The sequence below is a fragment of the Pyrgilauda ruficollis genome, unplaced genomic scaffold, assembly GCF_017590135.1.
Source record: "Pyrgilauda ruficollis isolate IOZ18807 unplaced genomic scaffold, ASM1759013v1 scaffold28, whole genome shotgun sequence".
NCBI classification, from domain to species: domain Eukaryota; kingdom Metazoa; phylum Chordata; class Aves; order Passeriformes; family Passeridae; genus Pyrgilauda; species Pyrgilauda ruficollis.
Genome location: NW_024524155.1, coordinates 1,758,678 through 1,785,233, shown reverse-complemented (window position 1 = coordinate 1,785,233; position 26,556 = coordinate 1,758,678). Strand labels below are relative to the sequence as shown.

The window sequence follows — 26,556 nt, the reverse complement described above, 5'->3', positions numbered from 1 at the left end:
ACAGAATCTACTTTTTACCAACTCCTGTAATGCACAGTAAGTGGAATGTTTGCTTACAGTATAGCAAAATTAGTTTAGATAGAATAAAAAGTACAGATAATCTCTAGAGTAAAATTAGGAGGTGAAATGTCACGGACTGTCGTCAGGCTAGAATCTTTTATAATTGTGAATAGTTTTATGACTGTTAACACTTGGAGCAATAAAAGGTCATTGTATTGTAAAAGACGTATATAATTGGCTCATGCTTCAAAATTACCTGATATCCTGAAAGGATTTTTTTCTTTTCTTCTGTTGTAAGCATTTAATTTTTGTACGGAGTTCACTTTGGTGGGGTTTTTTTCCTGGATCCTGATTACTAGTTGAGAGACAGTTAAGTTAGATGGAACATTGACATTACTGGTGTGACTGAAATGAAAACTTTTACAAGATGTGTCTTACTTGTTCATTTTTGATCCTTTAAATATTGCAAGAGTTGTTTTTCATATGATTCTAATTTTGTTTCTCAAAGCGCGGTCCTCAGATGCCGTTGATATTTCTTTATGTTGTGGATACATGCATGGAAGATGAAGACTTGCAAGCTCTGAAGGAATCCATGCAAATGTCCCTCAGTCTCCTGCCACCAACAGCATTGGTAGGTCTCATTACCTTTGGCCGAATGGTGCAAGTTCATGAGCTTGGCTGTGAAGGAATTTCCAAAAGTTATGTCTTCAGAGGAACAAAGGACCTCTCTGCAAAACAGCTTCAGGTAATGAACAGAAGCAAAAAAAAAGAAATCATTAAGATGCTAATGGTGAAATAATCTGTAAACAAATTTTGTAATAAACTCTTATTTATTTGATTACAGGAAATGCTGGGGCTTACAAAAGTAGCTGTTGCACAAGTCGGTCGGGGTCCTCAGGTGCAGCAGCCACCACCTTCTAACAGGTAATCTACTTTAAACATCTTAAAGCATGTACCTTGACTCCACTTTTGTATTGGAAAATCTAGGTTTTATGACCATTAAAACAATAAACTGACAGCCAAACTTCTTGGTCAGGCACAAATTTACTAGTAGACTGTTCTTTCCTACAGTTTGTACTGGGAAGAATTGACTTAATTGGTAATAGTAATATTATCTGGATGATTTTTGGACATGCTCTGAGAGGCACATTATAGATACATTAATAATAATGATTTTTCTGTTTTTTGGTGTGCTGGAAAGTGTTAATAGATGCTTTAGTGCTCCTTATGCAGATATCCAGTTGTACCTTCCTTTTTTTCCCCTCTTCTGTTCCTCCCCTTTGGTCTCTCATTTGGAAACCACGGGCTGGTGTTTGATTTTCCTGTGTATTTCACTGTGACATAGAAGAAATTTATGAAATTATTGAAAGACAGTTTTGCTGTCTCTGCCCTCTAAAAATTAGCTGCATATGTAGACTGTTTGCAGCAGCATGAAAGAGATCTTACTGTGTTAATTTTTTTCCTGGTCTTTGATGGTCACTGAAGTTGGGAAACGTGTTTCTTTTTGAAATTCATAGGTTATCACCTGCTCTGTTCTTTTGACTAGGTAGGGCTCTTTCTGGATAGTGGTGGTATCTGTAAGTCTGATAGTTTCAGTTTTGTGTGCTCTTTGCTCAACTTCTTAAGCTAAGTGTGTGTGTAGTAATTGCAAACTGCTTTATTTTGATGAAGCAGAGACACTGGTCTGGATTCAGACCAGAATCTAGAATTAGACATCGCAAATATGTGTCTAATATATTGCTAGTGAGCAATTGATAAAATTTTTATTTAATAATTTAAATCTAAACTACTTCCATGTATTTGTTTCTAGATTTTTGCAACCAGTGCAGAAGATTGATATGAATCTTACTGATCTTTTGGGTGAACTGCAACGGGATCCTTGGCCTGTTCCACAAGGAAAGCGGCCCTTACGTTCTTCTGGAGTGGCCCTATCTATAGCTGTTGGGCTCCTTGAGGTAAAAGCTTTAGCTACAGCTGTGCTATACTATAGCTAGATAATTTTCTTACAGAAAAGCTTCCACAATCAATGTGTAAAAACCTTACTAATTGTTGTGTATTAGATTTGTAGGATGATTCTGGTGGCTGTCATCCCATACACGCTTAGAATTTCATAGACATTTACATACTTTAGTAAGGCTAAATTGGGGCTTTTGAATTACTGGCAGATTTAACTTCTGGGAGTGAAAAAGTGGTATTATTGTTACAATCCTATCAGTGTGATAAATACCACATATCTAATTCTTTTGTTCAGTTTGTAGCAAAACCCAAAAGTTTTATTTGCCTTTTATTTCCTGCGTTATTGTTACAGTCCTATCAGTGTGATAAATACCCACATATCTAATTCTGTTGTTCAGTTTGTAGCAAAACCCAAAAGTTTTATTTGCCTTTTATTTCCTGCAGTGCACTTTCCCTAATACTGGTGCACGCATAATGATGTTCATTGGAGGACCAGCGACGCAGGGACCTGGCATGGTTGTAGGGGATGAACTGAAGTTACCTATAAGATCGTGGCATGACATTGAAAAAGACAATGCAAAATATGTTAAAAAGGGTACTAAGGTAAGAGATGGTCATGGGATCTCATATATATTCCTAGTAAGTATAAACATTTAAATTGGCGGGCACTGTAAAATGCTGTTAGTAATAGCAAATGTACAAAGAGGTGGGAATTGTGTGGTTTTGTTCACCAGGCTCTGAATAGTGGTGTGTCTCAAGAATTTCTTTAGAAATTTAATTATATTGAGTTAGGACTTGTATAGCTCACGTTAAAGTTATTTGGTTTAATTAAGAAATTTATGTGACCAAATGGTATATCTAGTGTTATAAGGCTGGTGCTTCTGAGACAGGTGCTCAAAACTGTCTGTGTAGTTGGGGAAGGATTAGGCTGTAGAGTTTAGTCATATCTAATTTAATTTAAAATGTAGATTTGGGTTGGTGAACTGCATCCAAAACCTGTTGGAAGTCATCTTGACTGATTTTAATGGGAGCTTAAACAATTAGCTCAGTTGCAGGCACTTGAGAGTAGAACAGTAAATTCAGTTCCATTCTGGATCTAGCACTAAACGCAGTGTTTAAAAGGAAGATGGTCAAACTAATTTTCTAGCTTAAATAGCAGCCACTGTTCTCTTTAGTGGGAGTCAAGCTCTCAGCTGACCAGGAAAAACCCCCCAAGTGTTGAAAACTCCAGTCTTATTAACTTTAGGAAAAATACAGTTTTATGCAAATAGAATCTAATAATATTGTTTTAGAAAAATACTGTGATCTTAGGATTTAATGTGCAGATGAGGAGAGTTCACATTGTAAATTGCTATGAACTGTATTTTCATCTTGTATTTAGCATTTTGAAGCCCTGGCTAATCGAGCTGCAACAAATGGTCATGTTATTGACATCTATGCATGTGCATTGGATCAGACTGGTCTACTGGAGATGAAGTGTTGTCCCAACTACACTGGGTATGTGTCTGTTTGGTTTTTTGTAGTAAATAAAGATGAAGTTTAAAATTGTTAAAACAGGAAGCACTTGCAAACAATTCTGCTATTAAAAAAACAAAAGCATAAATGATGGCTGCATTTGTACTGGAATTTTAGAATAGCTTGGCCTCTGGCAGATTTGTCACCACAATTTTGGGTTAATCAGAAGCGGGTTTGCTTCTTTCTTTTAATGTGATATTTTTGAGGCTTGAATGACATGGATATCTTTCAAACAAGTAGTTTATCAGATATACTGTTTCTGTTTTTCCTTGTGTATCTGTGTAAGTGACAGGTTTCAGTAAAGATAAGTACCTGTTCGTATTTTTCTTGTTTTTCAGTGGTATAAAACCCTCTGTTATTCTTTCTGTCTTGTTTATGCCATTCTTTTATATATTGTTGTTTATAGGTTCAGCTAGTGGTTTAGATGACTATCAGGTGCAGCTCCTGAGTTTCAGGCCAGCTTGGCCGTGCAAATCACTGCTTCTCTTTGGAGCTGTGTGCATAGCCTTAGCTTGGGAGCTTTCACTGTTTAGGATATTTATGTTTAAATTTGATTTTACCTGCATATTTGGCACCTGTTCCTTTTCTGTATCAAACTTGAGTTGTGTTTTTGTTTATACTGTTTTGTTCTTTCTGTCTGTTTCTCTGACTCACCCTATTTCTGTAGCCTGAATGTATAGTTTGTTTATTTCTCCTACAGCTCTTCTATTTTGGTTTTGGCTATCCTGCATACAGAGAGGAATTTCTGATTCTATCCATATTTATTTTCTTCTATTTTTTAGTATCCACCTGGAAATTTCTTTTGGCTGTAATGTTTGACCTATTGACATATTTTACTAAAAATTTTTAATTAACATTTTTTGATGACTGAAAATAATATCTCCCATTAATATTTTCTAAAGGTGGGGTATGATATTTTAGGACAAGTGGCAACTGTTGCAGTTACATCCACAGAACGTCACTAAGTATGAAAATAAATCATGCTTCTTGAGCATAGATTTAACACTGAAGTAATGAATGAACTACACAAAATACTATAGTATGGAATAATAACTATCAGAAGTAAAGACTTTGTATGACAGGGTCTTGAGACATCCTTTGTTTTCAAAGTCCACAGTATTTTCCCAGTGAAAGATTTTGTTACATACTATAATGACCTTAAGATGCATAGGGCAAGAAGCTCACTTCAAACTTTCATCCTTAACATTGTAGCAAAATACTAATTTAACATTAGTCTGTTTTAATAAGGTAAAAATATGTCTCACAGTGAATTGTCTTTAGTTTTAGTCTTTCATAAAAATTAGCTCTATACATAATTTAACTCACGGGTTTTTTTGTTTTGTTGTTGTCTAGAGGCTACATGGTAATGGGAGACTCTTTCAATACATCATTATTCAAACAAACTTTTCAGAGAGTATTCACTAAAGATATGCAAGGACAATTTAAGATGGGATTTGGTGGCACATTAGAAATAAAGGTAAGCATACAAAAATGCAGTCTGTTAGTGAAACAATGGAATAGGACGGCTACAAACTGGAATCTGTGCCCTTTTAAGGAATGCTTAGGAACATACTAAACAGATATATTAAGTTTGGCCTGTACATAGTCCTAGCTATCTTTCTGTAGTTCTGGGATTCCGTAAATGTGACTTAGGTATAAAGGTAGTTCTTCTCACCTTGCATTCAATGTGAATGTTTAGATTTTGATATCAGTGGTTGGTTTTAGGGAAGTCAGTTTCTCTATGTACAAATTTTCTTTCACTTCCATCCTTATCAGAATCCATTCTGGCATCTTAACAATGTTGTTTTTTGCCTCCATCATTGTGATAAGCTTAGAGCTGAATATGCTGTAGCTTCAGGCACTGTCTTCCTTGATATTTCTTAAAAAATATTCCAATCCCATGTTGTAGAACAATATTTTTATTTTTGGTAAAATTCTCTTTAAATTTTTACTAATAGGACAAATAGTTGAACCCTCTTTTTTTTCATATACATATTGATGTGAATTTTGTTGAAAGATCCCAGAAAATGTAAAAAGGGAGCCCCGGTTCTAGAGGGATTTACAGATCACTTCAAAGAGGAAGGTGACATTGGTAGAACATAAATAACTAATTTAGCTAAATATGTTTAGGACATAGAGTAGAAATTCTTTATCAGGTGTGTGTCGGCTTATCTTACAGTACAAAGTCTTCAGTTTTAATCTTACCTTCGAATATTTTAATCCTTTCTTTAGAAAGGAAACATTACCCTGTATACTTTCTAGGCTCCTGTGTTTATAAATCAAGCAGCTTTTCTCCATGTTTTAATTTATGTTCATGCTGTTAAGATATACTAATTAGTATAGCAAATAAACATAATTAAGTGTAGAAACTGAGCACGTGAAAAGTATCTCCAGATGTATCAAGCATTATTATAACCTTTCCCAAAGGTATCAGTAATGCAGTATGCTTGAGATTTTAATTATCTAACAACAAAATGAGACTGAATTCTTTAGTGTGGCATGTTAATGTGTATTTTTATTTGAAATATGAAGACTTCAAGAGAAGTAAAGATTTCTGGAGCGATTGGACCCTGTGTCTCCCTCAACTCTAAGGGACCTTGTGTCTCAGAAAATGTAAGTAAACTTTGCTGAAAATAAAGGTAATGTCCTACTATGGAAAAATAAGACTTTAGATTTCTGGATTTGAAGAGAGTCTGAAACTTCCATAAATGGAACAAAGTGGTCACTTTTTACAGATTTCAAATTAAATACATGCAAGCTTACGTTCATTGCTAGGTCAGATTCTATTGTATTAGACCTTGCAGATCCCTTGGTTACTTGTTCAGATTTGTCCACTTGTTTAGATTATTTAGATTTAGTTGCTTTAAAATTATTACACAAAAGTAATATGATGATGTAGCAGAAACCAAGTAGAAAATGAGTTAGCTGCTTTAATATTAAAATCAGAGCTGTGTCCTTTTATCCAAAGTGAACCATAAAAATACATTTTTTTAAAGATTTGACAGAACAGGAAGACACAAGACTGGAAACATCCCTTTTATCTGAACTCTGTCTTCCCATTTCTGTAGCTGTTTCACCAAATGCACATTTAATTAATTGATTGAAAGATCCAGCTATTGCAGGCTTGTGAAGTAATAACTTTAAATTATATTAGACTTAAATCATCACTTATTTTCTTATCAGATAATAATATTAACTTGTGATTCCAATAAAAAAACAATTCCTGCAAGTGACCAAAATGTCTTACATTTGAGAAGTCTCACTTCTGTTCCTGACAATCTGCATAATAGAGCAATTCCCAGTATGAAAATGCTCACAAATGGCCTGCTTTAATCAAGCACTTTTATTCCTTAAATTTTCCTTGTATTTATAACTGCATCTTTATGAATATAAAAAATTCAATATAACCAGCATTTTTTTTTTCTTGATGATCTGGTACAGATTTTTTCTCATTCCATTGAATACATTGCAATAAACGTTAAAAACCCCAAAAATAAATTAAAGGTACATATCCTTATTTAAGCTACATGTCTATTTCATAGGAGGTAATGGAAATTCGTTTGTGAGGTTGTCTGTTGCTTTTGGAGTTACATCATGATTAATTTTTATTACAAACCCCTTTTTGCTGAAATTATCTGAATTAAAATTGACTATGAAAACAATGAGAGTGCTTGCGCTGATTTCAGGGGTAACTGGACAAGTCCTCTAGCCATAATGCTTTCAAGTGAATACAGGCACAGTGACAATATTGCCACCATAGTTTTCTTTAGAAGTTTTATTTGTTTTCCCTGTGTCCATTATGGATGATGGATTACTCTAATTGGTTTTGCTGGATATTTATGTTCCTTTGATGCCAAAAGGGAATTGTTAGTTGAAATACATTGCTATCTGTGTACAGTTACCTTGTTAGTTACTAGAGACTGTGTAACCAAATAAAATACAGTGTGTAAGCTATTACTTAAAGTTTTACTGCTGTACCTTAGAATAATCATTCCACTTGCATGTGCTTTTTGCCTCCGCTTGAGCGAAATCTGGTGTTTTCCTGTTTCTGACTTGCTTTTTCAGTCTTTTTCTAATGCCAGCTTCTGATCTTTCTAATATATTAATTATTTAAAACAACAATCTTTTTTTTATTATTATTATTCCTACATCCAGCACTTCAGTTGCTTTGCAGCAGTATTTGTCTGAGAAGGTGACAGAGTGAGCAGGAGGGAAAGCTGGTGAGAGTAGTTGCAAACAGTGACCTGTATGGCTAGATGCTGTATTTCACAAACTAGGAAATACTTCTTGTTTATAAAAGTATTACAAAATCTTTCTGCAGGAGATTGGAACAGGAGGCACTTGTCAATGGAAGATTTGTGGTCTTAATCCTACTACAACACTTGCACTTTACTTTGAGGTGGTAAACCAGGTAATAAATATTTGTCTAATTGTCTACCAAACACAGTAATCTTACTTTATATGACTGTCATAGCTTGTATTTTTATGTGATTCCCCCAAGCACAGTAACAGGGATAAAAATGATGTTGCCATTTTGTGTTGTCAAAGTTAAAGGTGGACAGTAACTGCTTAATGATGGGCTAATCTTCTTGTGTGTGATAATAAGCACTAAAGAACTCTACAAATTTTGGTTTGAGTTCATAATCTCTTAATTTTTTTATTTCAGTGTGTTACTTATTGAATGTATTTTAATTGCATTATGTGGAAATGCTGTAATCTGTGTATTTAAAAGTGCTTTTCAGTATTTCTCTGATGTTTTAATTACAAGGTAATTACTACATAGTGTTACATTTTAATTTATTGCTCACTATTTGCAAGCAAAGATTGGTTTCATCGAAATGCGTGAAGGACAAATAGTCTGGTTTCCTCTTTCCCTGAGGGAAAAGAGGACGAAAATATGAGGAGCAAGTGTGGTATTCATTCTCATAGCATTTCTTATTCCAAGAAGCAGCTCGGGAACTGAGCTGACTGTAGTTTCTATATATTTAGTATGCTGCATTTTATAGTTTGTTATCTATGCAAAGGTTTGAAAACTTGAACTTACATTAGCCAGGTTTTCATTTTACGTATTGTGTATTTGTTTGGCTCATTTTATTAGTAGCTCTAAAACTGGCCTCATTATTTAGTGTAATAGTTGATTTCAACTCTTCTTCTCTTTCAAATTGTTTATATAGCATATAAACCTATATTTTCACTGAGCAGCGTTTTGAAATTTCAGTTTACTCCTGGATTCCAATCTTTGTTTGAAAGTGCTATTGGAGATCCACTGATCAATATTTTAGGCTAGTATCAGTTTTCTTATGTTGTAATTCCAGTGAGTCATATGGTGTTCAAATAGAATGTGATGAAACCAGGAATTGTAAGGCCCCTTGGAAAATGTAGTATCTTTAGGGGCATGTGTGAGGAGGGAGCATTGGTTGCTTGAAGGATATCTGGTGAAGCCAGCAGCTGCTTCTAACATCCCTGAACAATCTCCAAGTTGATTATCTGTGTGTAATAAAGGTACTCAACATAACAAAAGCACCAGACAATGAGTTAATATAACTTGGGCTGCCTGTTGGAAAGAATGTTATGATTTTCTGGTAATTAGTTATACATTTTCAAATTATACTGTAAAATCTTGAGATTCTCTTTCATTTTCTTTTCCTTTTGTACTTAGCACAATGCTCCCATTCCTCAAGGAGGACGTGGTGCAATCCAGTTTGTGACTCAGTACCAGCATTCCAGTGGACAGAGACGTATCAGAGTGACCACCGTTGCCAGAAAGTATGTTTTACTTGTGGTGAAGAATTTTTGAAAAGTCAGTGTATATCTATATATATGCCTTTTACTTTGTAGATTTTATAAGCAGTCTCTTGTTTAAGACAGTTTCCTCTCTTGTTCTGTGGACCGTTTTTTCTCTGAGAGGTTACAGTGGCTGTATAATGTTATTGTAGGAGTGCTCTGAAGAAAGCCAAGTGATTTTAGACTAAGGGGAGGCTTTGAATGAAATTCTGTGGCCTAAACTGAGGATATGTTTGGAGTTAGAGAATGGCAAAAAATCACTTCATAGCTTAACTATGAGAATGCTAACTAGGAGTTAGCATTCTCTTAACTAGGAGAATGCTAACTGCAGTTCAGAGGGATGTAAATATCTGGTATTCCATCTACAACCTTTACCTGCAGTTTCCTTGATTCAATATGCTTCACAATTTTAGGAAATTATGTTTAATATTTTGAAGACATTTTTCAATGTCCAGTGACATTTATTTACTCTAAGCTGAGGATCATTTCTTGGTTAATTCAATGGAAGATTCAGTTTATTGAAAAAAGCATTGCCCTAATTGTTGAAAAGACTATGTTGTTAACTTAACTAGTTGTATTAGTAGACTTCTGGTGACTGATGAAAGGTCTAATTAATAGTTTACTCTATAAATTAAAAAGAACTGGCAAAGTGCACAAGAAAATCGCTTATGTGGGAGTGTGTGATTAGATTAGTGGATGGTGTTTTCTGTAACAACCTTTCATCATTAATTTTTTAAAAAATTCGGTACCTGTTCTATTAGTGGCATTACATTTTATTTCACTGGTTGCATGGCATCTGTACAAATAAGGAACATTTCTAATTAATGAATGGTTAACTGGGAGGCTGCTCATTTAATTTGCCTAGTAGATTTTTTGAAAGTTCAGCATGAGTTTGTTGAACTGCTAACTGTTAAGGTTTCTTTGCCTTAATTTTGTAGGGATGTTTTGAGGTTGGATTTTTTCCTTTCACTGTGATGCAAATCCCTGTATTTTTATTTTGCAGCTGGGCAGATGCACAGACCCAGATTCAAAACATTGCTGCATCTTTTGACCAGGAAGCTGCTGCAATTCTCATGGCCAGGTTGGCAGTGTACAGGGCAGAGACAGAGGAGGGCCCTGATGTGCTGAGGTGGCTGGACAGACAGCTTATACGACTGGTAAAACGAGATGTCTTGAATGACTCAGCTGCGTTTCTTGTTTGCAGACACATAAGTGACTACTGTTCAGTGATCGTTTCTTTTAAAATAAAAGCAAAAAATGAACTGAATGCTTAACTTCCATGTGAGATTATACAGAATTAACAAAGATTTTATATTTTAAATTTAAAAAAGAGCAGGCGTATTTTCAGTTTATTTTTCATGTATTTTCATTTATTTGTTTCCTCAACATATTATAATTGCCAGGAATTAAGAGAAATTTTAGCATGCAATTAGCAGAAATTGTAGTTTTTTCTGCTTTCTGTTGTCTGTAATAATATTGTAGAATAAATATTTTTAGCAAAATAAAAAAAGAGACAAAGTATTAGCAAACCATATGGATTTTTTTTATTTTCAACAGTTCAATTTTCTGTCTGGTCTTTTCAATGTATTTTAATTTTTATTTGTAAGTAATTAGTTATAAATAATTTAATTTTAAACAATCTCTTCAGGGCTGTTTAATCATCTAAGTCTGCTTAGTGATTTTTGAGGGGAAAACAGCCAACACACAAAGTTCTTAAAGCTTCATATGCAAGAAAATCACTACTTGTTAAAAAGAGAACTTGTGTCAGTGTTTTTGCTAGGTTTTTGTTCTGAAAGTTGCAAGCACCACAAGTCATGTGCCTGTTAAAACCAAACTTACAGTAATGGCATGACCATGCAAGTCTATTTCTTAATATAGATTTTCTTTCTTGTTTACTCCAGTGTCAGAAATTTGGAGAATATCACAAGGATGATCCAAGCTCTTTCAGATTTTCAGAAACATTTTCACTTTATCCACAGGTGAGTTTGTCTATAGGAAGGTTTGTCATAGGGATGGAAGAGAATGCTCAGTGAAGAAAGAGTCCATGTCACACTAAGTACAATAAGGCATATCAGGATGAAGAGACACCCTGCCCCTAACTACTGTCTGGCATGTGACATTAGGAAAATCACTTCTGTTGTCTGTGCTTTTGCATTCCCTTTTTTCCTCTACCCTTACAATTAAATGTCTAACTCTGTATATTTTTTGTTTCTCCTACAATGAAATCCTTGTCTCACCTGAATTTGTAATTCATGTAATGACACTTCTAAAAGGGCTGCTCTAATGAAGAAATTCAGAAAACATGAGGAAAATAAATGGATTTGCTTTATTGTTTCTCTCCCATATGATTTATGATGCTGACCAGAAAAGAGACACTTCTGTGTAAAATGAACTTGACCTTCACTGTATTAAACTTCGAATAGTTTCTTTGCTAGATAAATTTCTCCCTTCTGATAGCTCCAGATACTTCACTTTTGGACTCTTCACGCACTTCCATGATATTTCTGTTTCAGTTAAGAACTAATCTGTCTGTAGGTGTTAAGTGTTGTGTAGAGATTGAATCAGCAGGTGGAGAATTGTTTCAGCAATGAAAGCATATGCTTTTACTAGCAAAGTTTGATTTTGCTGTGGTTAATGTTCCTTTTTCTGTTCATGTGCTATAACTTAGTTGTAGAACAGCAACCTCCCTCATAGAAATGGTAGAACTTACAGTAAAGGGTGCATTTCAAAGCTGCTTTGTAGGTTTACCCATTCTGTTACCTCTCTTGCTGTCATGGGAGCGTGTAAAAACTAGCAAAGGTGCCTATAGAGATCGAAAATGTTAAAGGAGCTGGAATTCAGTTTTGTTGTGGCATTGGTCTCATGCAGTTTGTGGAAAATATTTCTCTCTTTGTACAACTGTCCTTTTGATCTGTCAGAGTTCAAAACAGTGGTTTATTGTTTTGCAGTTCATGTTTCACTTGAGAAGATCTCCTTTCTTACAAGTTTTTAACAACAGTCCAGACGAGAGCTCCTACTATCGTCATCATTTTATGCGTCAAGATCTAACCCAGTCGCTTATCATGGTTCAGCCAATTCTTTATGCCTACTCTTTCAATGGACCTCCAGAGGTATCAGTAAAATAACTCTATAGTGGGTTGAAAGGTGCTTTGTTGAGAAAGAGGTGATTGCTGTCTTCACTGTTACATGTTGTAAAATGTATTGGTTTAAAATTTATTGTATGAGAAATAACATTAATTTAATTTAAAGCAGCTATCTCAGAACAAGGCATATCTCAGAATTTTGATGAAGCAGTCTTGAGAATAAAAGTCACTTTGTAAAGAGGTTATATTTTAAACTTAAGGATGGTATTTTTTGTTAGTTTTTGAGAGCTTTTTTTGGCTTTGTGGAGCCAGAATATAAATATAAACAAAAAAGATTTTATTTAAAAATGTACTTTCACTGTTGCCTGAAAGAAAAGTTGAGTTTTTTTTTAAATGGACAAAATTTCTTTGATTTTATTGCCTTCATCCAAAGCTTCTAATTTTAATATGGTTCCCATTATGTGTAGATTTAGTACAGAACCTTCCAGCTGACCTTGTCATGGCACATTCTGTACAAACTTAAAATAAAAAGCTGGTCTTCCACGAAGCTTCTGAAAGAAGTATCAGGCATTTCTTTGTGTCAGCAGATAACAAAAGTAGTCTGTTACATAAAAGAGAGTGAGGCAGTGAAAACAAACATAGTAGTCAAGGATCTTGGCAGGCTGTATTTCTAACTTTTTTTAGGATTTTTTTTTTAGATTATTCATGAGGATATAAAAAAAAAGACTTTTAGAAGTGGAGTTCAAATGAAAGTAATAAGGTGGCTTGTGAAGAGCAGCTTGCAAGTCTTCCATGTATGAAAAACAAGTAGTTCCATTGGTGATTGAAGGGTAAATATGATTAAACAGGAGCTGATGTCTCAGTGTAGCATGAATAATATTTTTTTTCTTGATTCTTGGAATAGTTAACATTTTTTTTATCTCTAGTAATACTGATTCAGTTAAATCATATATCACTGATACAGTGTCACTACCCTTAAAAAGGTGACTTAAAACCTTAAATATTATATTACATTTCATAAGTCATGAGTATTTATTATATACAGTATTGGGGGATATATATGCACAGTACTAATATGCTGCAAGAACAAGACTTAAAAAAAACGCCCAAACAACCCACAAATCCCAAATCTTATACTTGAACTACTGAATCTTTATGCATTAAAATACAATTGAAATTAATGGCATTCTATGGGTAAATAAGAGGTACATGAAAGACTAGTAAAGTGCATAATAATGAAAGGGGTTTTAGCTCTTGAATACATTTTTTATTACTTGCATGAAGTTTCAGCTATAGAATCAGGCAGGATAACTCCAGAATGAAATTGTGTGGGTTGCAGATGTGTAACATGAAAAGGAGCAAATATGGAGCTTTAGTAAGTGATTGAAAAAGTTCCTAAGTTACTGCTTAAAAAAATCTGGCAATGCCATATGATTGCTCAATTCTGCATAAGTTGATAATTTTTAAATTTATTTTTAAATCTTAGCCTGTTCTTCTGGATAGCAGCAGCATTTTACCAGATCGCATTCTCCTTATGGACACCTTTTTCCAAATCCTTATTTATCATGGAGAGGTAAGAGTTGTCATTTCTTACACAAGTACTCTTTTTCTGTAGGAGTGCTGCATTATGGAAATCACTGGAAGTCAGGCTCCAGTTCTCATGCACCTCCAATGCTTGACCATCTTATCTGCATGGCTGACAGCAGAGTCCTGGTTTATGTTTGTAGTTTGGTAGTTTAAAATGTCTATATGCAGATACCTGACATGACTTGACATTTTGGTCCTGTTTCTTAAGACGAGTTTGAGATGAATTAGCTTTAATATGCAGAGTATCTTTTTAGATCAATATTTTTCCTACTTTAGAGAGTGTTATACCCTGCCTCCCCCTCCTCCCCACTTTTCACTCCTTTATTTTAGACCTTTAAATTGGTTCTTCAGGGATGGGTAGTCAGAGCATCAAGTTTATAGTTACCCTTTGTTTGTACTCTCCTGGAGGAATGGAGCTGCTCCTGGCAGTTTGGTAGGTAGACATTCCTTAGTAATAAAATTAAAGTGCTTGTGACTTGTTACTGCTCTGCCTCCCTGCAGGAATTGAGCTGCTGGTTTTCACTACTTTGTAGCTGTAAATGGTTCATAGCTGAGAATTTGAAAAATACTATTCTGGATCATGTCCCTGTAGCTGCACTGATAAAAATATTTACTAAACTTCAACACTTCTTAAGTAGCAAAATATTATCTCATTTTTGTGAGGTGCTATCAGTAAACAGAAATGGTGGGCTTCTCCCTGAGGGAACAGGGGCTGAGCATCACTGCAAGGCAGGCAGGGTCTTGTCACTGAGAACCTGTCCCCACGACCTGTCCCCAAGTCAACCAGAGCAGTTGTGGGCTGTAGCCAGACTCAGCCTTCAGGCTGAGTGACCAGCTCACCAGACAAGTTGATGGGGATGAGGCAGCTCCAAGTTCTGGCCATGAAGTCAAGTCCCTGAATGGGGGGGTCCAGATCAGTAGGTACATGGCCTGGTCCAGGCATGTAGCTCAGGCAGGAGCCAGGAATGAGACCCTCAGTTTAAAAGCAGCTGCCAAGCAGAGGAGGAAGGAGCCCCTGCTGAGGGTCCCTCCAGGGCTTTCCTGACAGCTGCCAGAATCAGTGAGCTGACCTTGAGCAGCAACTTCTCTCCTAGATGATGGTGAGGTTGTGCTACAGACTCTGAAAGGTATCAGTATAAATACTTATTTCTTATATGTCATAGACATGCATATTAGAGAAGTGTAAATAATATCTTTGACCTCCTCCAAACAAAATATTTGGCATGTTAAAGATGACAAAAAAAGAGGAAATACAAATGGACCACAAATCGTTAAAAGTTTGAAAAAAAAAATGTAGTAGTATGTTACCTGCACGTCTTGGCTTTTAAAAATTAACTTGCATACTATAGGGCAGAAAGGGATGAGTGATAGAAAAGAGGCCAGCAATGGCACATTCTCCTCTGAAAAGACCTGTGTATTCTCTAAGAAAGTTTGGTGAATCAGTTCTAAACTTCTTTCTTTCCCCTGTCCCCAGACCATAGCACAGTGGCGTAAGTCGGGCTACCAAGATATGCCAGAATATGAAAATTTCCACCACTTGCTACAAGCTCCAGTAGACGATGCTCAAGAAATTCTCCATTCCAGATTTCCAATGCCCAGATACATTGATACAGAGCATGGAGGAAGCCAGGTATGGTGAAGTGTATATTATATAATCTTTGAAATGATATGTTAGTAATGCTGTGAGGTATCTTTGGTAGTAAACATCCATTTCTCTGCTAAAATATACTTAAATTGTAAATCAGTGTTTTGACTCTTAAAGGTTTTACAGAACAAGATATTTAATAGTAGCTTTCTCCCTAATTTGTGAATCCTGCTATGTATTATTATTTTAATCATACTGACTTGGACTCTTAGATTCTTTGTGTAAGGTGCATAGGGCAGAAAATACAGTACTTGTCTGGGTCTCTGGACCACTACCAGAGTTACTATTTGTGTCATTTTTAAAAAACTTATTCATTATTGTCTTGTTGATATTCACATTTGCTTTCCTAGTGCTGGAAAAATACAAAAGCTTACTTTCAGCTGTATCAGAAAGTTGTTAGCAGTTCTTCATTAGAGCTGTGGAATCAGTGAGTGGCTTTATTTACAGAGGTGCTGTTTGCAGTGTCTGTATCTCTGGATAATAGAAATGACATATTTCATACGTACGCAATTTTTTTCTGAGTGCAGGAAAAGTCTGTTTGAGAAGATCAATTTCTTGTCTTTGTTTTATTTTTTTAAAGGCTCGTTTCCTGCTTTCAAAAGTAAATCCCTCTCAGACTCATAACAATATGTATGCGTGGGGACAGGTGAGTATGAATCTCCTGATGAAGCTTGTATACATGATTTTCCCCCCCCTATTGTAGAAGGCAAGTGAGGTGGCACGTTATATACATATAAGTAATAATGTAAAGTTTTTGAAACTGAAAAAGAAATGCAGTTTTGGTCTTATGTGACCAAAATTACAAATGTTAAGAAAAGTGGCATATATTTCTTCATACACAAGTGATCTGGTTTACTATTTTAAGCTTCTGTTAGGCTGCTTTCATGTCTAGCCTACTTTGTTAGACAGCGTTGTCTTAAGACTATGGGTTTGATGTTTGCCTGACAGAGCCCCTCCAAGGACTTTCACTGAAACAGTTTTGCAAAATCAAAAGGAGATATTTTGTTGAGGCAACAGATAAAAAGATTTGGAGTAGTCACTGATAAGTGCACTTGCTGCCTTAGTGCTAAATATTCTAAGGCTAGACAATGATTGATTAAGCTAAATATACCATTTATAATTCATTAAGCTTAACTTCACCAGTAATTAAGTTTAGTTTCATTCTGCTTAGTAGCAGAGATGCAGGTCTTACCAAACAGTGTTTCTGCTTTGGAGGGAGAGAGGAGCAAACCCATCAGCCTATCTGAAAGGTAGAATCATATTCTTGTCTACACCACGGTGGAACTAGAATAATTTTATACCTGCTGTAGTCAAATAGGATGTTCCCTGTTGCTGCTGTGAAAGATGTAAGAAGGGCAGCCACTTTATAATTTTCATATTTGTGGGTGTGTTTTTTCATACGTAAATTAGTGACAGTGGGGGCTTAGGCAGCTTTAGTCAGGCTGAGCTGTCTTGTGAATGAAAATTGCTCCAGGGCAGAACAGAACAGTAACACTTCAGTATTCCTTCTTCTGCCTGGCTGAGCCATTAGAAAGGCTGCTTGACCTTCAGCTGGTGGCCTTCTCTTTAAGTCAGCATGTCGCAGCCTTGTACTGTTATCTTCCTGTCCACCTGTATCACAGAGCTTTAGAGCTCATCGCTATCAATACCTTCAAAATACTGGAAATGAGAGTACTTTCCACACAGGAAGTCTAAGGGACTTTTTTGTGATAGGGCAGAGAAGTTTTGAAGGTAGTTATAAGCAAGAACTGGAAAATACACCAGTGCCAATGTACTGATGTTTTCCAGAATTTCTGTGGCCTGGTTGACCAGGAATCAGTTTTCATATCTTGTCTTTGGGTAGAAAGCTTTATTCAGAAGTTAAACATTCTATAGCAACTTGTATTCTTGAATGGCGCACATATAAGCACATAGATGTGCGCACATCTCTGTTCCATGATCTCCTTCCACATTTACCTTCTATAGCAAGTGCTAATGCAGTGACATCTTCTCATGCAAATCTAATGGCATCAGACATTTGAAGCTACATTTTAATTGTGCTCTTAGAGTATTTTGCTAAATGATGTACAGTATTGAAGTCATGAGTGAGAAAGTTCTGTAGCAATTTCATGGCAGTCACTTTGTCAAGTAAGTTTTATCAGGCTACGTTTTCATAGGGATGAATTGATTCTAGTGAAGCTTCTGGCAATGAAGAGCACTGAGGTCCAGAGTGAAAATACTTGAAAATTTGGTACTGAGTCAGGTCCAGCATAATTTGAACACAAATCCCAAATTCCTTTGCTTCCAAAGTTGGTAATCTTACCAGAAGTTCATTAGTGCTTCTCTTCATCGTGTTTCCCCTCAACATACACACAAATGCTGTAGTTTGGAAGTCTTATTTTTATTTTAAATACCTGGAATTTTTGGAAGTTTCCACATTTCCAGCAGTACAGGACAACTGTTTTCTGTTTGTTTAATTAATAAGCAAATGAAACAGTATTCCAAATGTAAATTAAAAAAAAAAAGTCTTCAACTGATCTGTAAGATAATGTTTCATGCTGGACAGGTGAGACTGATACATCTTACAAAAGATAGCTGTCCATTTTAATGCTGAAAAGAATTCAGTTCTAGGGTAACATAAGAAATGGTGTATTAACCTCCCCAGGGGCACTGTGGTGTGTGTGCTCAAGGTAGTGTGCTAGTACTTGATATGGTAGCATTTGCAGGTTTTTTGTGAAAAAAAGTTGAAGTACTAATTATGAAATGAGAAATGTTATACCTGGAAGAAATTTAAAACTGATTTGCATCTTGCTCTTTTTTTCTCATGACATTCCTGGATTGTTTTATATTTTATTTTGTGCACAACTGAAAGTCCACATTGACCTGAAGAGGGCACCCACACACCACTGAAATATGTTTCAGGAGGTGATGAATTGCCTAGTTGGGTTTTTAATATTCTAAGTAAAGATTTTCTTTAACCTTTAGCAGGCAGGTGCCTTAATAGTATAGAAAGCATTTTCAGAAAATAATTATAAACTTTTTGTGTGTCTCGATTATGTGGTTGATGTTTGAAGATGCAGTTGAAATTTTCAAAAAGGACCTGTGAGTGCTGATGAACAGTTGCTGAACATGAGCCAGTGTGTGCTCAGGTGGTGAAGAAGGCCAATGGCACTCTGGCTTGGATCAAGAATATTGTGTCCAGCAGGACCAGGGAAGGGATTGTCCTCCTGTGCTCAGCACTGGCGAGTCCACACCTTGAGTTTTGAGCCCCTCACTGCAAGGAGGACACTGAGGTGCTGGAGTGTGTCCAGGAAAGGGAAATGGAGCTGGTGAGGGCTCTGGAGCACAAGTCCTGTGAGGAGTGGCTGAGGGAGCTGGGTGTGCTTAGTGTGGAAAAGAGGAGGTTCAGGGGAGACTGTATCACTCTCCACAGCTACCTGAAAGGAGCCAGGTAGGAGTTGGGCTCTTCTCACAGATGACAAGCAATATGAAAAGAAAAAATGGCCTCAATATGCCAGAGGACATTTAGAGTGGATATTAGGAAAAATTTCTTCATAGGAAGTGTTGTCAAGCATTGGACTGGGCTGCCCAAGGAAGTGGTAGAGTCACTGTCCCTGGAGGTATTTAGGAGTTGTGTAGATGTGGCATCTAGGGGCATGGTTTAGCAGTGGGTTTAGCAGTGCTGGGTTAATGGTTGGACTCACTGACCTTAGGGGTCTTTTCTACGTAAATGATTCTATAATTCTTTTATAAGAGAGCTCAGACTTAGCATTTTACAGGCTTGGAAGTAGCGCATCTATAATCTCATCTTGCTGCCATCAGATGAGCTAATTTAGTGTGCCTTCCCTGAGAGAGGCTGTATATCGTAGTGATCCAAGAAATCTTGCTGCACTTGGATTTGTCTCTTGATCATTCACTGACAACTGTTTCTGGTCAGGTCTCAGAAAACCAGCACCAGTTCTGAGCATCCTCATTAGGACTTTTATGTCTGTGGTTTGGAAGACTTTACAAGAGTTCCAACAGCTCTGGTTTTATTTGGAAATATGGATGCTTAGTACTTTTGAAAAGGTTTAAGTGTTGAGCTGTTCAGGAATTCTTCCTATATCTGTAAATGGAAATAGTGGCAGACTGGTCTCAAAAGACTTAAGGGAGTTACTGTGTAATATTTGCAGAGTTGCCAACTGCTTGTTTATTTTGACTTTGTTAAATTTGGTAAATTTGTTTAAAAATAGGAATTAAAATGTGACCATTTTGAACTTCTTGGATTTGTGAAATTGCAAGAATCCACCCGAAAGGTTTTTTCAGTTCTTTTGTGATCTGATTGCTCGTGACTTTCAGCTGCTTTTAGTCTTTCTCTGACATGGTCCAGAGCCACAGGAGAAAATAGGACCACCTCTCTTTAGGGAAGCTGGATGACCTTCACTTGGTGTCAAATCAGACCCTTAGGGGATTTGCTTCCTCCTTTCACCATTTCAATATGTCTGAGCTTCATTGACAGATACTGATGTGTTGGTTGTGTCATTTGCATATTACTGTTTCTCTCCTTTTTGCTCTACTGAGGCAGGAACTGTGCCATGGAAATTTTATTTATATGTAGAAGTTTGTAAGTTAATATTTGGCAGCTCTCAGTTTTGTGTGGCTGATGTAAAGATCTTGCTATCCAGCAAGTCATTGCTCTGTGTGTTAATGGAAGAGAATGTAGTTGTGGTTTATGCTTGAATTCATGTAAATGTATGAAAATTTATGTAAATGTACAGTCTGCTGGGTTTTTTTGTTACAATTTCAGCAATGATACGCTTCTAAAATCTTGCTAAATTTATAAAATGTTTATTCAGTGGAACATATTGTGTCTTAAAATGCTTTTTCTTCACAATGTGTATAATCAGTTCTCTTTTTTTCCCTTATTTCATAGGAGTCTGGAGCACCCATTCTTACTGATGATGTCAGCTTACAAGTATTTATGGATCATCTGAAGAAACTCGCTGTCTCAAGTGCTGCCTGAAATTCTGCAGTGCATTGGAGGCACAGATGAACTGCAGCCATATTTCAGCTTTTTTCTCCTTTACCCTTTTCCATGTCTCTCTTGACAGAATGCTCTGATATGCACAAGCTGCCTGACTAGATGTAAAGCAGTGTTGTTTTCAAAGAAAAGCTTTGTTATCAGCAAATGTTTTAATGTGAACTGTAGTTTGTAAAAATTACAGGTAGTAGATTAAGTTATAAGCAGAGGAAAAAGAACAATCATTTTGATTAGTGTGATACTATAATTACTTTGAGATCATTTGCAACAACTTTGAGATGTGATTTCAGTTTCTTGTTTAAAAATGGTTGGGGTTGATTATGCTCTGCAGTACAAAGGCCCATTGAACAATAAAGGAAATCTTTGGTGATGTCTGGCTTTCCAGACTGCCATGTGATAACTTTTGTTCACTCAATCTGAGCCTGAAGTGAACAAAGCAACAACAAAAAGCCTGTAAGAATAGTATTAACTCAGTCTTTTGGTTTAGGCTGATGAACTTCTATTTCCTGCAGAGATATTACTGTTCATGAATTGTTTATTTTAGGGGTATTTAATTTCAAGTATTTCTTCCCATTTGCCATATTTGTTTCTTTGGGAACAGAGTTTTTCTTTATTTCAACATAAAGAATTTGAACTAAAAACATAAAAACTCCACCGTTGCATAAATTTTAAATCCACATGTATTTTGACCAAAGTATCTGTTATCAAACACAGTAACAGGTGAATATGCTAAAAGTTAACACTTTCAGCTTATGCTAAGAAGAAATCCTACACTACCAAAATGAACTAAGAGAACAGGCTTGATTTTTGTCTTGGTGAGTATAGTTAAAAATAAAATTTACCTTTTTTATTATTGCCTTATAATGTTATTACACTAATGCATGACACTGCACATCTGCTTTTTGTTTCTGCATCCTTTTTGTTATGAATTCAACAGGCTATAGTTCTTGTTGAAACAGTATTACATAGAATATGATGTAATTAATTTGATATTTAGTTCATACTTGATTTTTTGGGGGGGTGGATAAATTAGTAGGCTTTCCCATTTACTTGTTGAAGTTTACACATAAAACAGATGTTTACATAGGTAATATAACATTTTGACAAGCAAAGATGTGAAGTATGGTAGTGGGCAATAAAAAAATGTGCCAAGTCTAAAGGAATAGAGAGTTCGTAGGAAATTCAGTGGTTTATTGGTGTGATAAACATGAAGATGGTTTTTCTGTTTTCTGTAAATTCTTAAAAACTTGTTTCAATCATTTGCTCTCCATTTCTTTGATCTAAATGAGATGAGCTCCTTTTGCCTCAAAACAAATAAAATACATGTTCTTCTCTCACTTTTTTTATTTATTGTGCTGGTTTCTGTCAGTTCTTGAAATGAACTGTGGAAATAAAGGTGGTAGTGATAAAATTTAGAATAACTTCACTTTTTTTGGTATCAAACTAATTTAACTTCCAGTAATTAAATTAGTTAACTAATTTTAACTAGTTAACGAATTTAAACTAAGTTAAATACTACTTTAACTACTTTTTTTTAACACTAAATATGTTCAGTTTATTTGATAGGTAGTTTGCATAATAAATTGATTCATCACCAAGTCATGATAATGCATGGGGATTTTTGTGCTTTCATTCCTACCCTTTAACCAGCTTTCACCTTTTAATAGTTCTTTTAAATCCAATTTCTTAGCAACACTAGCGTATCAAGTATTTAACATTGCCAAAGACTTTTTTGAAATCCAGATATGTCTGATGTATCACCTTTTTCCTCCTGCTTATTCACCTCTTCAGAGACTCTGTGGTTAGTGAGACAGGATTTTGCTTCTTTAGAAGCATGTAAATTCTTTCCAAAATGTTCATATCTATCCATAGGCTCATAAGTCTTATTACAGGCTCTACAATTTTACCAGGGATTGAAATCAGGCTCATCAGTCTGTGACTTATAGGATTCCCTCAACAGCCCTTTTTGTGGATGAGAATGACATGGGCAGTGGTTTGCCAGTTGTCTGGCACAGGGACTGCCTGTAATGGTAGTTGCAAGTGTTCACTGGCATGTCTGCCCTTCTGTGTCTCACTTCCTTTAGAATTCCTTAGTGAACGCCATCCAGTCCCAGTAATTTGTAACATCTCATTCATCTGCTTGATCCAATACCTCTTGCACGTTGGCTTGGGTCAGGTGAGCTACAGTAGGGGAAGGAAGCCATTTGTTCCCTGAGAATTGATCAACATTTAAAATTAGTGTGTTTGTAGGGTTACTCTATGGGAGAAAGTGGTTTAAAAAAGATAAATTGCTGCAATTTGAAGTCCTTGCTAGTGTCTGTATTACTGGGTTTCTTGGTGAAGAGTTTCTACCAATCTGCAATATTCATGACACTCAAAATTATTATCTATTTATGATTCCTTTGAACATATGATTTTGACTGGAAACAGATCAGAAATCAGATGAAGAGTTGGTCAAATGTTTTTGAAAAAAATACTTGGAAGAGCTAACCTTCTGCAGAAAAGGGATAAAACAGTGCTGACTGTTCTGTTAAGGACTGGCAAGTTAAAGACTGAAAATCAGCCATGGCAAGTCAGAGGTAGGGGAACAAGCAGCCAGGTGCTGCTTTCTTCATGTTAGGCAGGCTGTGAGTTTGAGAACAGTGCAAGATCTGTTCTTGATCTGAAGTTCCTCACTTGACATGTTTAAACTGAAGCATTGCCATCTGGGAAATACATTTGTCTCAGAGAGCAACATGGGAGATTTTGAAGTTAAACTTTTGCCAGGATCATAAAATCAGATGGAGCTCACAGCAATATAGCAGCTGTTCCTGTTCTTTGATGTTCTTGTGTCTGGTGTTAGGACGTATAGAAAACCACATTTGATTGACAATGATTACATAGTGCATGGTCTATAAGGTGCTTAGTTCTAGCCTGCTGCCTGTTTCTCTGCACACGTTTACAGACAGTACACGCTACATAACCATCTAAATTTTTCTTCTCTTTCCAGTGCCTTTAAGTCCTGAAGTCGGGTCCATTTATTATGGACTATGACATATATATATATATATATATATATATATATATATATGCATGCCATTCATGTGTTTAGATCAGCCCACAACACAAAGCTCCTTTTGTCAGTGTCTTAAAGATTAGGTAAAAGTTTTCTGAACCTTGTAAGTATGAGAGCTACCCATTGTTCAGGATGGTGGTTAATTATTTTGAAACAAGCCATTTAGAGCAATAGAAGCTATAATCTAAAATGTGGATGATAATTTAATATGTATAAAAACCTTTAAACTCTGACTGGACCTCAAAATGAGAATCGTTGCCATCCACATAGATATTTAAGTATGCTAGAAAGAAGATCAGAACATCTTTGACAGTGCTCTGTTCTTTCACTAGCAAGACATCAAGCCTCAGCTGTTTGGTTTCTTGCTGACTCTGAGCTGTTGTGATAAATGCCCTGGCTTGTCCTTTTGGCTGCTCCTGCTTCTCAGGGCTAGGGCTGGTGCAGTCAGTGTGTTAAGAATCTTTGAAAATACTTGACAGTAACTTAATCTGTTGCAATACAGCTTCAGGATATCTTTTTTTTTTTTTGGAGAGTCTAGGATTGGTTTTTTTTAGCAACTCTCAATTTTGTATTTTCTGGGGGTTTTTTAAAATATCAATTGTTAATAATTTGCTTTCCTCTTCCTGAGGAAAAAATACTGGATTGTTAACTGTAGACTGTCTTCTCTTGCTTGGATGGGCTAACTCCCAGGTTTAGACAGATATTTAACAAGGTCAGCCAAAAGTTGAAGTTAAGTTGCTTAAAGGCATGTGGATTTGCCTAGAATAATTTGCCTGTTAAATTCCTAGAACTTCATGTCTTGGTGTGTGGAACTGTGACATCAATGAGTGGTCCTATGGCTGCCATCAGTGTTAGGGAAATTGCATTTCTCAATATTCCCTTTTCTCCTTGGTTAAATAGAATAGTTGGTGAACAGTGGTGAGAAACCTATCCTATTCAACCAAATCTGAGACAAATTATTAGATTACCTTCTGTCAGATTGTGAAGCACAATAAAATTGAGCTCAGTTTAGCTTTTGGCATTTTGTGTTCATACAAAAGTTAAATGTTACATGAAAGCCAACAAGCCTGAATAGAACAGATGGAAAAATTAATGAAGCTGTTGCTCTGCTCTGAATTTAATCTAAAATCTTGTTTAAAATAGCAGATTGTTCCTAATAGTGTAAGCTTTTGTCTGAAGGAAGAACTGTGATGCTAAAAGATAAACAATTTAATCAATGTCCATAAATTGATTTTAGAAAAAAATTAAGCAAAATAATCCCCACATACTTTAATAAGGGAGCCTGTCCCCAGTTTTTACAGATCATCCATTTTGTGTGTCCTTCCATCCTTTTCTATGACTGTCTGGAGGTATCCAGCTGTGTGGTACACTTGCCATGAAGCAGGGTAAGACTTTGCTTGCTGGCTTATGTGTGTGGAACAAGCAATAGGCTGTTCTTTTGCTTTCTTGGGGAGGAATATGTACATTATGTCGTGATCTGCAGACAGCTTAATGCATTGGACCTGTTCACATTTAGGGAATGCTTTTTTGTCTAGAGAATGGCCAATATACCAATATACCTTACTAGAAAAGGAACCTGTGTCTTACAAAGTCCAGGCATGACAGCCCTGTCATAGTCTCACTTCCTGAATACTGGAACAGACAACTGCTCAAGGGACTTACCACTTTCAAAGCATGTGTATAAATTACGTGATCAGGATAACTTACAACCATAATGAAGTGGGGTCAAAATAAAATTGGGATGCTTCTGAGCTCCCTGAACTTCCTTGTGGGTTAGAACTCACCTCTTTGTGGTTACCAACCTTTCAACCTCAGCAGGCATGCCAGTGACTCATGTACCAGAGTTCATAGTCTACAGATAGCAGGTGGAACTGCATTGCTTTTATAGGGTTATTAGTAAAAGTTTAGGAAGGGAGCATATAGCCATGTGTGAAAAACTAAAGCGAGGCAGAGACCTAGAAAAGCTTAGGTGGTACTAGGTTGATATGAAGTAGCCCTTGCATTTAATAAGTACCAAAGAAGAGGATTTTATATTTTTAGCATTCAAGTATGAGCTCCTTTTCAGCTGCATACCATGACCTGGTGTGGATTTTGCTGTTTTCTGTAGCAGCAGATATGTTTGAGTCTTGGCTCTGAATTGCTGTGAACATTTTAAGGCCCTATCCTGTGTGACCTGAAGCAAGTGCTTCCATGGGAGACAGATTGTTTTTTCTTTTCTTATTGTGTTTCTTCCTGCTAGATATGTCAGCATAACAGGATAGCTTGCATTGCTAATTGAAACATGAAGAGTTGGAGCTATCTGTCACACCTGGATAATGAAGTATTTTTATACGGAGTTTATAGCACTGCTGCTCTTTATTCATCCTTGAGTGTACTTTTGTTAGTCTTGTTTTTTAAAAGGACTTGAACTTTTCTAGAAAAACTCACAGGAAGTTTATAGGTGGGCAGAACACTACTTACTGTGTTTTTCTGGTGTGCTGTGAAACTGCCAAAAGAGCAGTGAATGACCCTCAGATCTCTTCTTGCTACCACAGTCGCTGTCTGCATGGAAGCCCAGCTGCTGACACTTGTTTGTCCAAGAGCAGATGTGAGAGACAAACTGCAAGGGGAGGTACTGACAGCTGGCCAAGCTGCCTCTCCAGGGCCAAGCTGGGGCTACTGTGGCTTATGGTTTCAGGCAATGCTGCCAGTCTAGTTAGGATCAAAATGTGACCCTCCCGCACAAGTTGCTGTTCCACTCTGAGTTTACACACTGCACTGAGGGGGAAAATGGCCCAGATGTGGTGTGAGCAGTGCTTGAGCATGAGGGGATATAACTTCTCATTTCAGACTTGCTCCCACTCACCTTCTAGAGGAGGAGGTAAATCCAGTGACCCCCCATAAATGATGGCATTGAATCAGACGATGGAACTGTTCTCCGTTTTTTGCCCTG

General features: G+C 36.3%; 1 protein-coding gene across 1 annotated transcript in view; it reads left to right on the top strand.

Moving 5' to 3' along the window:
* Nucleotides 1–21,906, top strand: part of SEC23A (SEC23 homolog A, COPII coat complex component) — a 28,676-nt gene extending 6,770 nt beyond the window's left edge. Inside the window, exons 5-20 of the mRNA XM_041472061.1 lie at nucleotides 509–745; nucleotides 845–924; nucleotides 1,811–1,955; nucleotides 2,401–2,559; nucleotides 3,338–3,453; nucleotides 4,825–4,948; nucleotides 6,004–6,084; nucleotides 7,793–7,882; nucleotides 9,131–9,237; nucleotides 10,259–10,412; nucleotides 11,157–11,234; nucleotides 12,204–12,365; nucleotides 13,825–13,911; nucleotides 15,400–15,555; nucleotides 16,151–16,216; nucleotides 20,462–21,906. Of these exons, the coding sequence (XP_041327995.1) occupies nucleotides 509–745; nucleotides 845–924; nucleotides 1,811–1,955; nucleotides 2,401–2,559; nucleotides 3,338–3,453; nucleotides 4,825–4,948; nucleotides 6,004–6,084; nucleotides 7,793–7,882; nucleotides 9,131–9,237; nucleotides 10,259–10,412; nucleotides 11,157–11,234; nucleotides 12,204–12,365; nucleotides 13,825–13,911; nucleotides 15,400–15,555; nucleotides 16,151–16,216; nucleotides 20,462–20,551 (1,932 nt within the window). The 3' untranslated portion in view covers nucleotides 20,552–21,906. The remainder of the gene's footprint in view (nucleotides 1–508; nucleotides 746–844; nucleotides 925–1,810; nucleotides 1,956–2,400; nucleotides 2,560–3,337; nucleotides 3,454–4,824; nucleotides 4,949–6,003; nucleotides 6,085–7,792; nucleotides 7,883–9,130; nucleotides 9,238–10,258; nucleotides 10,413–11,156; nucleotides 11,235–12,203; nucleotides 12,366–13,824; nucleotides 13,912–15,399; nucleotides 15,556–16,150; nucleotides 16,217–20,461) is intronic.
* Nucleotides 21,907–26,556: the final 4,650 nt, after the last annotated feature.